The sequence below is a fragment of the Falco peregrinus genome, chromosome 5 (genome assembly GCF_023634155.1).
Source record: "Falco peregrinus isolate bFalPer1 chromosome 5, bFalPer1.pri, whole genome shotgun sequence".
Taxonomy (NCBI): domain Eukaryota; kingdom Metazoa; phylum Chordata; class Aves; order Falconiformes; family Falconidae; genus Falco; species Falco peregrinus.
This window is the reverse complement of record NC_073725.1, coordinates 55,958,547-55,971,444: the sequence shown is the minus strand read 5'-3', so window position 1 is coordinate 55,971,444 and position 12,898 is coordinate 55,958,547. Positions and strand designations below refer to the sequence as shown.

At 42.0% G+C, this 12,898-nt stretch overlaps 1 protein-coding gene across 4 annotated transcripts in view; it reads left to right on the top strand.

Annotated features, from left to right (window-relative positions):
* Positions 1–12,898, top strand: part of DPP6 (dipeptidyl peptidase like 6) — a 572,063-nt gene that overhangs the window by 500,232 nt on the left and 58,933 nt on the right. For all 4 annotated transcript variants that reach the window (XM_055805889.1, XM_055805888.1, XM_055805890.1 and 1 more), the window contains exon 9: positions 12,357–12,511. In XM_055805889.1, the coding sequence (XP_055661864.1) occupies positions 12,357–12,511 (155 nt within the window). The remainder of the gene's footprint in view (positions 1–12,356; positions 12,512–12,898) is intronic.

The window sequence follows — 12,898 nt, the reverse complement described above, 5'->3', positions numbered from 1 at the left end:
GCAGGCTGTGAGGGGCCTGGAAATGAAGATTAGTCTATGTTAGATATAGTGAGCTATTAGGTAGATAAAAATGGAGCCATCTCCATCCTGCCAATAAATGCAACAGATAAAGAGGGGGAAAGGGGGAGGACATTTTTTTCCAAAGCCACCCTTAATCAGCAAAAAACAGCAGACAAAATTATCTTTGGTAGAAGGGGATTTGTGGGGTATGGGTTACATTTATTATCTGATAGGTTATAAGCTTGATTTTAATTTCCGGTATTTGCCTGCTACATCCTAAGGAACAATAGGAGCTGGATCTTGTGCGTGTCATTTATAACTGTGTGCATGTCATTTATATGGTAATGGGGGAGTTTCCCTTCATCCCCAGCGATTTCTGCAAAATTCTACATGCTGGTTCTCAGTATATTTAGCTTACTCCAGTGTAAATTAAAATGCACATTCATGATCTTTGAACAAAGCGGGCAAGGATAATTAGTAATTTGATGCCGTTCTGTACGATGCAATTCAAAGTAATACTTATAATTTGCAGTTAATTAATCAGGACTTTTCCCCTTAAAATTCTTAATTGCCTTTCTATGATGTTCATTTTTAATAAATTTTTTCCTACCAGTTTTACATCCAATTATGCAGACAATTTCTTTTTGCTGTTACTGCATGGTTGTATGTGTATGTGTTTATATGTACATTTCTATTCATTCTGGTGGGGTTTTTTTCAGAAATTTTTATGTGTTGGCTTATGGGTGGGGGTTTTGTCAGCTGAAATTAAAAAGTTGAAAACAATGGAGTCGGTGCACAAGTATGAGAAACAAGATACAACAGGGAATAGAAAACTCAAATCGACAACAAAATTAAAAAAAAAATCTAAATCTCTGGAATGCCATTGCCACTATGAATAGTTAACCTCATCTGGTATTTAATTCACTATCCAATTAAAACTCTCATTAGAAGACTCTAATTGTTGTAGCTTTGAAGTAAAACCAGCAGTCGTTAGAGACACAAACTTTGAACTCTCCAAGGAAATTAAAATGGTCATAAAGTCAAAAATAAAATTGTTAGCAAATGTAGACGTATGTGGGGGTGGTGCCTGTGGTGAGAAAGGTGTCACGGACCATCCCTTCCCCGCGCAAGGTGCTGAGTGCTCCGTGCCGGACAAAGCCCAGCAGCTCCCCTCTCGTGAGCAAGAGCTGGGTGACACCCCCTTGCTCCCCCGCCAGTGTCACTTCCCTTTGTGAACAGAAACTTTCTTTTCAGCTCCTTCCACCTCTCTAGAAGAGGAAGTGTTTCCCTCATCTGTCCTTGCCTGGGCATGTGCTTCTTGCCTTAATACAAAGGGCTTTTTAAGTGGTTGTTGCAGAAATGGCCTTCACTGCAAATTGACTTACATTTCGCCAACATTCCCCTACTGGGCACTCCACATATGCAAAACGTTGGGATTTATTTACTGTATCTCACTGACAGGAGTTGCTGGGCTGTAGGTGTTACACAGACTTGGTGCCCCAGCCCGAGGTGCAGGGTACCACACAGCTTTCCCTCTTGCGTAGTGCAGCTGGAGGCATCACCTGTATCCAAAGCATCTGTAACTGTCTTTTGGCCATTAGTGGGGTTTAACCTGAGGTCTGCAGCTCCCTGGAGAGATGTGGGGTAATTCTGAGTGGTCCTAGGAAGGTGACTATGCAAGCTTTTGCCAGCAGGTTTAGAATTGCTACGCAGTAGTCCACAGCTCAAAAATATTGGGGAAAAAAAAGTAGTTCCTGGTAATAGAGAGAAAAGACATTTTGATGGGTGGACATTATCCTAAAGGTATGTTTGTCTTTTCTGTGTGCTTCTGCACATCCATAGTGGAGGTCCTTCAAGACTTGCACCTAGGAAAAACAGAATTTCTGTTTAACATGCAAGTGCTGCCACTCTGATAAACAGTTAAACCACACTGATCCATCAGTGACATAACCTTATTATATGCCATTACTTTCATTAATAATAAACATTTATGTTATTTAATAAGAGTATTTTTTTCTGAAATATTGCTATAAGCTAATTTGAATTCTGTTTGTATCCTGCTCTCTTTTTTATTGTTCCTGGGTAACTCTATTGATCTCGGTAGTTCCTCTGATTATTCAGTACTGGAAAATCAGGTTCATCCTCTAACTCATTATTGAACTGAATCTCTCCGTTAGCCAGATCCTGAATCACTGTTCAGGTTGAAACCTCTGGGAATATTGCTGTAGTAGGGCAATATAAACTCTGAGTGGGTTTTTAGTGGTGTTCAATGACTGTAGTAGTTTAAACTGGGTAAGAAATTTGGAGCTAAACTAAATTCTGTCAATGTGCTACACTTTCCATTTCATAAAGCAGGTCTGTATTTTGCTATATTAGCTGGCGTTTATTAGCACTCATGCTAGGTGACTAGCAGGTGCTGCTCAGGGTGAATAAATCATGCAAGTGGTGCCGGTGAAAGACAGCTTGCAGAGGTCCATGGGGTTGAAGAATCAAGTTCTTTAATAGTGATGTCAGGCTGTTCAGTCTTCTTATCTCTCATATTTCTTTATGAAACACTAAAAGAGATTGCTTTTGGGCACTTGTGTTCTTGAACTATTGCAATCGTCTAATGAATTTTTGATAGGCGAATTCAGAGGGTTTTGTGATCACTAACTTTCTTGATACGTCTGTAGCTATTGGAACGGATCCCCTGTGTCAAGGTTGGCTGTCCATCTTCCTCCTATCATAAAACACATAGATTAGTTGGGAAGAACCTGTAACTTTAATTTAAAGGAAAGGTGAAGTGGAAGCTACTTGAGCAGGTTTGAATAGGGTAATATTCAGCATATAATGAAAGCCTCGATTTGTCTCACTGCATTGCACAGATAAGCAAATTGTATTTCCAGACGTGGCAACCTGTTAAGTGGCGGGGGGGGGGGGGGGGGGGGGGGGGGGGGCGGGCAGGGAAAGAAAGAAAAATAAAAAGGATTTGACTATAAGGAGCCCTACTGCATCCAGTCAGTTGGGCAACATGAATTCTGTCTTGTCTAGGTCCTTAGCCATTGAAAAGGTACGGTATGACCTTGCAGTGAACATTTACCCGGAGCAATGAGCTGCAGTGCAAATTACTCAGAAGCCTTTTACCAGGAAAAGTTTCTACAGATTTAGTGCCTCTAGCTAACAGGCTTTCATGGAGAGCTGACAGCAGGCTGTGGTCTTATGTTTATGCCAGGTGATGGAAAAATACTTTCTTATTATGCATCAGTGTCATGCAGCAGTGTGCCACTGCAGACAGGTTTTCTAGGTGCATTTGGTCTTTGCAGTGAGTGCTAGAAACAGGAATATCTGATGATGCGATCTCCAAGTAATATTTCTACTTTTGTAATTCAGTCCTCATTTTCATTATTACATCTGGACATCCTGACAGATCACAGAATTGCCTGCGCTGATGAAATGTCTGCATGTCAGTCTAGCCAGGATGATCCAAGAGGTTTTTACCATGGCTGAGACTGACTTACCACACCAAAGGAGGAAACCTGCTAATTGCTAGGAGCTATTGCGAGCATTAATCATTAATGCTTTTGAAAGCAAACAACTCTAGGGTTACTAAGGATGGTGCGCAGGGGAGAAAAAGCCAGAAGCACAGAGAAGGAAACTTCTGAGAAGAGCAGAAGGAGGATGTGGAGGCAACTCAGCGTTGTTCTGCTGTGTTTGTCCAAAGAGGACAGCATTTCTTGCAAAACAGGCCCCGAAATACTGATGTGCCCTCAGGATAGTATGGCACTGTGTATGACACAAGGTCACCCTGCCTGCCATGGCTGCCTGCCTGCCCAGGTTGCTCTGGAGGGGGTGCCAGACCTCCTGGGGAGCTGCTTGTTGCTCCTGGTGGAGGCACAGGGTCCACATGAGGTACGGCTCCTCACCAGGGCTCTTTGCACCTCAAGTAGGAGTTGTACAGCTGAGTGTGCTCAGTGCGTGCGGATGTAAAGATGGCCTGGAGGAGCCCCCATCCCCTCTGGATATTTTCAAATAGCTGAATTCTTCTCTTATTTGTGAGAATGCATCTGTACGTCTCAGGTGACATCACACACTTGTGTGCATCTGTGCTGTTGGGTTGGTTTTCTTTCCACAAATCTGTATGAATGAGGGAGATTTTAAACATTCATGCTTTCTGTTATTACAGCCTGAGCCTTGCCTCCTGCATTTGTTCTGTTAGGAGCTGCAGAGATGTACCTGAGGACAGGATCAGGACAGTGGTCAATGCCACCAGCGTTTGGAAGCCCCCCTAGACACTTAGACAGCCAAGAAGGTCTGGCAGCTACTTGTCAATAACCTTATGAACAGCACCCCAGTGCCCTGGCTCATATAACATCTACAGGATCCTTTAGTGTTGGAAACACAACAAATTAGAAGAATCAATGGACAGGGGAAAAAAAGAAAAAAACAGGATCATTAAACTAGCAGTTTTGATGTGAGTGAGATGAGTAGCCTCAGAAAGTCTCTTCTGTCAGCAGCTTGATGTCATCCTAACATGATTTCAGTACTGCTCTTTGGGGAAAGGCATCCTAAAGACTGTCCTCAGAGAAACACCGGTCGGTATTGCTGGTAGTTGGGGCTATGGATAAGAAGCCCAGGTTGGAGCGGTCAGGATTTAGCCAGGGTGGCTGGCAGAGGTGCCTCTGATGTGCACACTGTGGCTCTGCTAGACGCTGGTTACTCTTCATCCCTGTGTCGTTCCCTCAGAGGTCCTTTCCAGGTATCAGAGAGCATCTAATAGTGACACATCTGCTGGAACACAGCAGCCTGTGGTGTTGTTACACTGATCCACCTTCATCTTGCAGAAGCAAAGGTGGACCAAGGCCCATTCACCTTCAGAATTCGTGGAGTTTGCCTGTTTGCTGAGCTTGGGCTTGGCTCAGGCCATGCAGCAGCTCTGGGGCCCCCGTAAGAGATGTGCAGGTAAGATGTGACCTTGTTGACCATGCAGAACACATGAAGAGTCCCATGAGGTTGTCCTCAGCACTCAGCATGAGCCACCCCAGCTGAAACGAGGTTCTTTCCAGGTCCTCAGCATCTGGGCACAGGGAGGCAGAAAGCGCTCACCAAACCCTCGCATGCTGCCTCGACACAGTGCTCTGCAGGAGCAAGGGGCTGCAAAGCTGTGTAACCAGAAAACATGTGTTTCAAGCAATTAAACCACATGACTAAGTGGAAATTAATGACACCTGCAGCCCACACCTTCCCTGGGCTTGCAGAGATGCAAATCTCATGGCTGGGCTCCTTTCCCTGAGATGAGGGGCTGCCGCCTTCTTGCAGCTCCTTGCTGCCGTCATAACGCTGCTGCCATCAGGCGGTGAGCTTTTTGGAGCAGGATTTGATGTTTAGAACATGCTCTCTAAAGCATGTCCTCCAAAATGCCATGAAAGCAAGTGATGTTTTGTTCTTCATAAGCTTGTTGCCTGTCAGTGGCAGCGGAGGCTGTGTGCTTTGAGTATATATTGTATATGTCGAGAATAAAGGGTCACTGGCGTGAGCGTGGCAAATCAGGCTTTCTTAAGGACCTCTTGGATGATGACACAAACACCTTGAGAGCAGTTGTTTGCATACAGGGATTGTGGGATTGGGCTGAGCCTGGAGCTTGGGCTAGGTTAAAAAATAGTTTAGTTTTTTTTTTTTCTACAAGAGGTTGTTGAATTGTTTAGTAGCCCTGTAAAATTACTTTGTTTCCACCTGGCTCAACTAGACAAGTAGGAAAGAGGATTAATTTCATTGAAATCAATAGTGCTGCAGGGTTATTGCTGACATCAGCACAAAATAATGTCAACCCAGGAAAATGTAGATTGGATATAGTAATATAAACCAATTTTACACCATTTGCACACACATAACTACTTTTACACCCATTTTATACCTATAACGATCACTTAATGGAAGTTGGTGTAGAACTACGCTGGAGCAACTGAGAGAAAACCTTGTACGTGCATGAAGATGGTTCGGTGGTCTTCTAAAGCCATCCCTGAAACATGTCAGTGATGGCCAATACAAACAACTAGTTTTCCCTGACTGAGTAAAACTACTCGTTTTCAAACTATGCAGTAGCAATTGATTTGGATGTGTGGTTGGTGCTTTGAGATGATCTAGTAATTGATTTTAAAACAGATGGCAGCTGTCAAATAAGCATTTGTATTTGATGTTTCTGTAAGAACCCTTGGGGGTTTGCTACCTCAGAAGTCTTTGTTTTCGCCTTTCCTAGACCCCCTTTCTGTTTGATCTCTCATCCTCTTAAGTTCTTCTGACATGTCCTACTGACAAATTCTTTTGAGCTTTCTTTCCTAATGTACCCCATGGCCTTTATGTTAGGCTTTCATTTCATTTTGTTTAAAATTCCTTTTTATTAACAGTTTTAATAGAACAGCAAAATGTCTTCAGCACACCAAATACTGATCTGAGCATCAGCTACAATACGTTGCACTAACAAAACCATTGGTTACGCTTCCTGGAATTGCTGCACTTCACCACATCAACAATAAATAACATAGAAAGGGAAGTTCCTTCTGTCAGACAAAATCTTGCTTTACTTTCTGTAAAAATTAAAATATTCTGAAATTAATGGGCCTACTGGCAGAAAACTAGATATGTTTGCACGTGTGTATGTGAATGTATCTATATCTACTTAGAGGAGAATTAAACTGTTTAGTACATGTCTTTTTCTTCTGTGGGCTGACTAATGATACTGTTTTGATTTCCTACTGAAGAAGAAAATACAAGGTCTGGAATGAGAAGAGAATTTTACTTGTATAAAAGAAATTGGTTTATTTAATAGGCAAAACCTCCTAAGTGCCTCTACCCATTACACCCTTATTTTGACCTCCTGGCATGCAGAAAGCCTCTACTTTTCTAGATGCAGTTAAAAACCTCTTTCTGCTCAGTTTCCAAGATCACCTCCTCAGTTGTTACAAATGGAAGTTACTTTCTTGAAATTAGTGACTCTGCAGTTGTTATCTGCAGCACATCTGTATAACACGAGGGGCTTCACCAAGGGTGCACACACCATTCGGATCTCCAGAAGATCTCCTGTTTAACTGCAGTACAGATCTATGAGTCATTTTTTCTTGGAAGAGAAAAGGTTGGTTTCTTGGCATTAATTGTAATATTTTTCCTGGGCCACCTTATTCGAAGACATTAGCAGTTAAAGATTGAAAAGCTCTTAGACAGGTCTTTCACCAACTTACTCATTCCTTTAGAAGGGCCTTATGTGCCACTGCTTGGGAGGCTGTGCTGGCATCATCACCACTGCCGTCCCAACGAGGGGTGGCCTCTTGGCCACATGGGCATGGGCACATCTGGAGGATGGCTGTGGAGTGACAGGATCCTGCCTTGCACAGAGCAGAAGCATGTGGGTGGTCAAAGGAAAGTGGCTTATCAGTGTGGTGTCTCCAGCTGCTTTCATTGTACATGGGAAGTGGGGTATTGATGCTTGTAATATGTATAACGTCAGTATATAGAGCATGCAGCTAATACAGCTATGTGCCCCTGTTGATTGTGATGACAGAAAAACATATTTTTTCACTTGAAAATGATTTTTTTATTCCTTTTTCTCAGTTTTTCCTCCTGACATCATTTTTTTTCTTTTTCTGGAAGAGATAGAAAGGGGTTGCAGTGGTACCTGTCAGAGGACGGCTGTGTCCAAACATCCTTGTGCAAGCCTCTGTTTCTGTTCACTCACACTGGAAAATTACAAGTTATTTGTGACAACTGCAAAAATTGGAAGAAACCTCTAAGCTACCAGTGGATTTCCCAGCCAGTCATTGCTAAAGGCTTCATCCTTTCCCTAACAGCAAGCCAGAGCTTTGTCACCTTCAGCAGAAAGGCATAATTCCCAAATGTGACTCAGGATGGACAAAGGCTGCAGAACTAGTTAGATTTTTAGAAATGCATGAAGAAACCCCCATGGCCATGACATTGACATGTACTTATTAACAAAGAGGAGCTCTGCCAGTCTAGGACTCTGTGCAAGCCTGGGAAGTGGATTTGTCATGGAAATGTATGTAGAAATACTACAATGGCAGATTACGGTTCACAACATTAAAACCATCTGTGTGGATTTCCAAATGTGGTCTATATGACAGGTTTTATCCAGAATCTGCTGGTTGCCGCTGAAGTTGCAGAAGATAAAGCCCTGATGTTTTTCCCTGCATTGACTCTACAAGGCAAGGCAGCGGTCTGGATGCACTTCAGTGGGACTGTTCAGTGCTCAGACAGAGATGGGCATGAAAAATGAAGTGTTTGATTTCTATGGCCAAACCTCTGCTAAAGGTGCTATACAAGTGTCAGAAGGGATAGCAAAATTCAATTGTGAAGATTCTCACAGGGTTGGGGTAGATATTGTCCATGGAGGAAGGAGCCAGATAATTTTTTTAAGTCCCTTCCAGCCCTGTTTCCTATGATTCCTTGAGGAGTTTGCTACCTAAAGTAAGATACAAGTCTCGCATTTCATTGCTCCTGCAAGTACTGCTGGCTTTAACTCAGTTTGAAACAAGCAGGTGCTTCCTTTCCTTTTACACATGTGCTGGGCTAGTTTTGGATAACACACCTCGCAGACATGTCTATCCAATCTCTGATCAACAGTGCAGTCCATCCAGGAATTGCCTGTATGGTATCACAGCCAAATGCTACATCCAAATCCAGATACATCACACCTCGTTCCTTGGCAGCCAAGAACCTCAGCACAGGACTTCTTTCTGCATCCTGACAGTAAGCCAGAAAGCATCTGTCAGGAAACATGTTCTTCTGAATAGATGGCATTCCTGCTGGGCACAGCCTGACTAACTCTGGATGCTGTTCAGGTCTTGATACCAAAGATGACCATCTACATAATGCACTGAATGCAGCACCCTTTAATTCAGCTCGGGTAAGATTCCTCTCACCACACCTCTGTTACCATCTTCAGGTTTATTTTCTCATCAAGTGATAGTAAAGTCTCTGAAATGGATATATACCCAGCTCTCACTGAATACGCTCCAACCTAGGACTTCAAATGCTCCTCCTGAGCATGAACTTAGAAGACTTTTTGTTTCACACCACTTTGAAGTGGTCATTTGTAGAGGATTTACAGAGGAATGAAGGCAGGTTAATTAACATTGATAATATACAGCTGTGGGCTGTCTTCAGGGGCGGTGGGTTGGCTGACGTGGACAATGTGCAGCTGTGGCTGGTTCCTGCTGAGTAGTTAAATAGCTCTAAGGGGGAAGGAAGAGAAGCCCTAGAGGAAGAGAGACCTGGAAGAAGCAGAGGGAGGAGAGGGAGTGCCCTGGATGTAGGAGAGACAAGGAGAAGAATGCAGCAGAGGCAAGAAGCAGGGTGGACTGGCCTGAAGAGGATGAAGAAACAGCACAAACAGTAGATGAACTTTTGAAACCTTGTGGGGCATTGGTGGCTGTGCCGGGACAAGGTGGGGGAACCACTTATTGAAGTTAACCTGGTATGGGATGGTGAAAGCCTTGTTGCAGCCAGCTAGTTTGCTCGTGCTGTGACAGTTGTTCAATTGAATCTTACTCAGCTGGAATAGAGATTGAAATGTGCACAATGTGACACTCCTTGAGCATAAACATGTCACTAGGTTACCAGTTAGCTCCTATGTGTCCCAGCCAAAGAGTCACTGCTTGTGAGCAAGGTCATCCAGCTGTTTCAGAGTGGTTCAATTTTGAATGTGATAATGTGGAATAAGCACTGACTTGCCTCAGACACTGGGCTTGAACCCAGCCATCAAGTCTGAACAGTCCTTGTTCAGTGAAGGTGACTGCACGCTTCATTCTCACTATTTTTAAGGTTTGCGTGCCCTGGTGTGATGGTTGGCGAGCAGAGCTGTGGTGAAAGGAAAAAGCACAGAGCCACCAGCAACTGACTGTGAGGAACCTCTGCAGCTCACTCGCAGCATCCCTACATCATCACGTAGCACCCAGCAGGTGCAAGCTTTGAGGAAAAGAGCAAAAGTTTTGATCAATTATCGCTTTATAGTCTAAGAGGTCATGAGGTATATGTGGAGAAGGGGTTTGGTTTTAAGGAGAAAGTGGTTTCTTATATATGTGAGACAGGATCTGAGCTAACTTTAGAAAGACCCAGGAGTATTGAATGCAGCTGGTTTTCTGAGCATGTAGCAAATGCAAGCACAAGGAATAAAGCGTTCCCAAGAACGAATGGTCTGCAAATCATGTTTTACTTTCAGCTGAAACTTCTGGTACTAATGTATTTTATATTTCATAAGAATGTTCTCTGGTTTGCTAAAACTAACTGATCTCTAATAATCTGATGTCTCCAATAATGGCAAGGTCCTGGCTTTGTTTCAAGACAAAGGTTCACACAATTAAATCTGATTAACAGAGGACCGCAAAACCTGCACTAAAACCTTTCTTGGCATGTGACCTTCAGCAGGACTGCTTCATTAAGTCTGAGATCCTGGAGAAAATGTTTGCTGAATAACATAATTCTTAATTAATGTTAAAATGTCAAGGACTCATCTGCCAGCCATTCTTACTCCTTTTCCTTTATGCTCTTAATTATCTCTTTAATGAGCAACCAATATAAAAGTCAAAAGCAGCATCTTTTAAATGTACACACAACAGGTGGGACAGCGCAGCAAAGTAAATTTGCCAGATGTGCTTTCCCACGTAGTATTTGGAACTTCCTAGACATCTTTTCAAAACCTCACTTACATGTTGCCATTAAGTATTGACTAATGAACTTGTTATTTGTAGAAAACACAACTACTGAGGATGATTTTTCTCTTGCATCCTTTCTAAGGTTACCTTGAGTTTTACCTCAAGCTGTATGCAAGCCCAGATTAATAAAGGTGTTCACTTGCTCTGTGGTGAATATAATTGCCTGTCTGTTCTCCAAGGGTCACTCATCCAAGATTTTTTTAAAGGAAATTAAAAAGTCTTTGGTGAGTTTCTACTCTTCACACCAGAGGGACATCTCTGTTGAATTGAGGGGTCCTCATAGTGTGGTTGTACAAACATGGTGGGTCTGAACCCTGAAAATCCTCATTCATTTTTCCAGTGACCAGCGATAGCAGCAGATGTTGGAGCTGCTTGGACTTGTGTAGCAGGACTTCATGGTGAAGGCTTGGAAACACTCTGCAGCCTCTTTAATTCTTATTCTCACATTAAAGTAATGAGACCTGTCTTCCTGCCCATCAATCTGTACAGCATATGCAAGCCCTTCTGCTATGGTTTAAATAGGAATAACTCGTATGATATTAAGCCTCTTAATGAAAATGGATTACATTATTGCCTTTTGCAAAATGGGAGGTTTAAAAAGCCAGGTTAGTGTCTTCCAAATGTCAGTAACTGGAGACACTTTGGACAAAGAGTGAATTTTATAGCTTTTCTGGATATCTATGAGCTGAAGTCATCTTTGCAATGAAGGATATTAAATGATAAGAAAAAGCATTAGAAATTAGAAGTTCTTTAAATTTGTGTTTAACGAGAATTAGGTTCTGCCAGTCTTGTTTTCTCCTTACAGACTGGAACTCTGATGTTCGTACTGCATCTTTCTGAGTACCTTTTCAATAGCAAATACATTATTCAAATCATCAAAAAATCTGTAAGCCCAAAACTCAGCGGTAACAAGGATCAGTCTCTAACCCTGACTACTTATGGAAAATTGCTTTGCAAAAGTGATTTTAAAAATTAAATAGGGATAAAACTCAAGGTGGTGTCCAAGTCACATTCTCTAAGCCTGGTATCTTGTAGTGTTTCAAAGTTCCAGCATTGCATAGATTACAGAAAATTGCTGGTTTTGTTTATTCCCAACTGGCAACAGAGCTCAGGAAGACTTAAATTGTAGCGGAGGCACTTGTGTCCAAGTATAAATGATGTTTGCATCCATTGATATGTGTCTAATATGGCTTTGTGAAGTCACATTTTTTTATGGAGAAGCACTAAACCTCAGTCATTACAGTTCCCCATTAGCCCCAGGGGACCCTCGGATACGTTGCCATCCTATTCCTACCAGGTAGGAACCCAGTGTACATATATATGTTCACATATCCATGTACAGGACACACAGTAGGAGTAGCAGTGCCTTTTGTGCTGTCATGAATATGTGTACTAATATGAATAATATGATGTTTCTTGAGCAAGATAATTATACTTAATAACCTATATATTCAGAGTAATTGTTATCAATTGTGTTCATTTGTGTATACAGCATAATTTAATGAGTGTTTTTAATTGATATTCCTGTGGCATTCTCCCTGTGCTGTGATTAGACTGGGATTTTCGTATCTATACTGTTTCATTTATTGCTAACTATAATTTACCCCTAATAGACTTTTTTTCTGTTCTTGCTTTTTTTTTTTTTTTTTTAATAATTAGAGGAGATCTTGAAGACTCATATTGCTCATTGGTGGTCTCCTGATGGTACCAGGTTAGCATATGCAACAATTAATGCCTCCAGAGTCCCAACCATGGAGATCCCGGTATACACTGGCAGCCTTTACCCAACCGTGAAAACGTATCATTATCCAAAGGTAAGGGAAAATAAAACAAACAGTCCTGTTGTTCTATAATTTTTTTTTTCCCAGTAGGCTCAGGCAGGAGACTGTATAATACTGCACATTCATAGGCAATGAAAATAAACAGATCTAAGGGAAGATCAGCTGTTCCCCAGTGAACATGGTCCTCATTACTCTTCAGTTGTATTTGTAAAATTTCAGTTTCCTGATTCCGGTATTAGTCATTCTAAATATAATGAAAACAAAATTTAAAAATTCGTCCTCTGTACACACACAAAGGCAATTGTGCTTCCACGCTAGAATGGAATTGTTGATGCCTGAGAGTTTGGAAGCCAACTTTTCTACAATAATACATTTTATTTTATAATTAAGGGAAATGCAGTATCTGGGCTTCCTTAGATT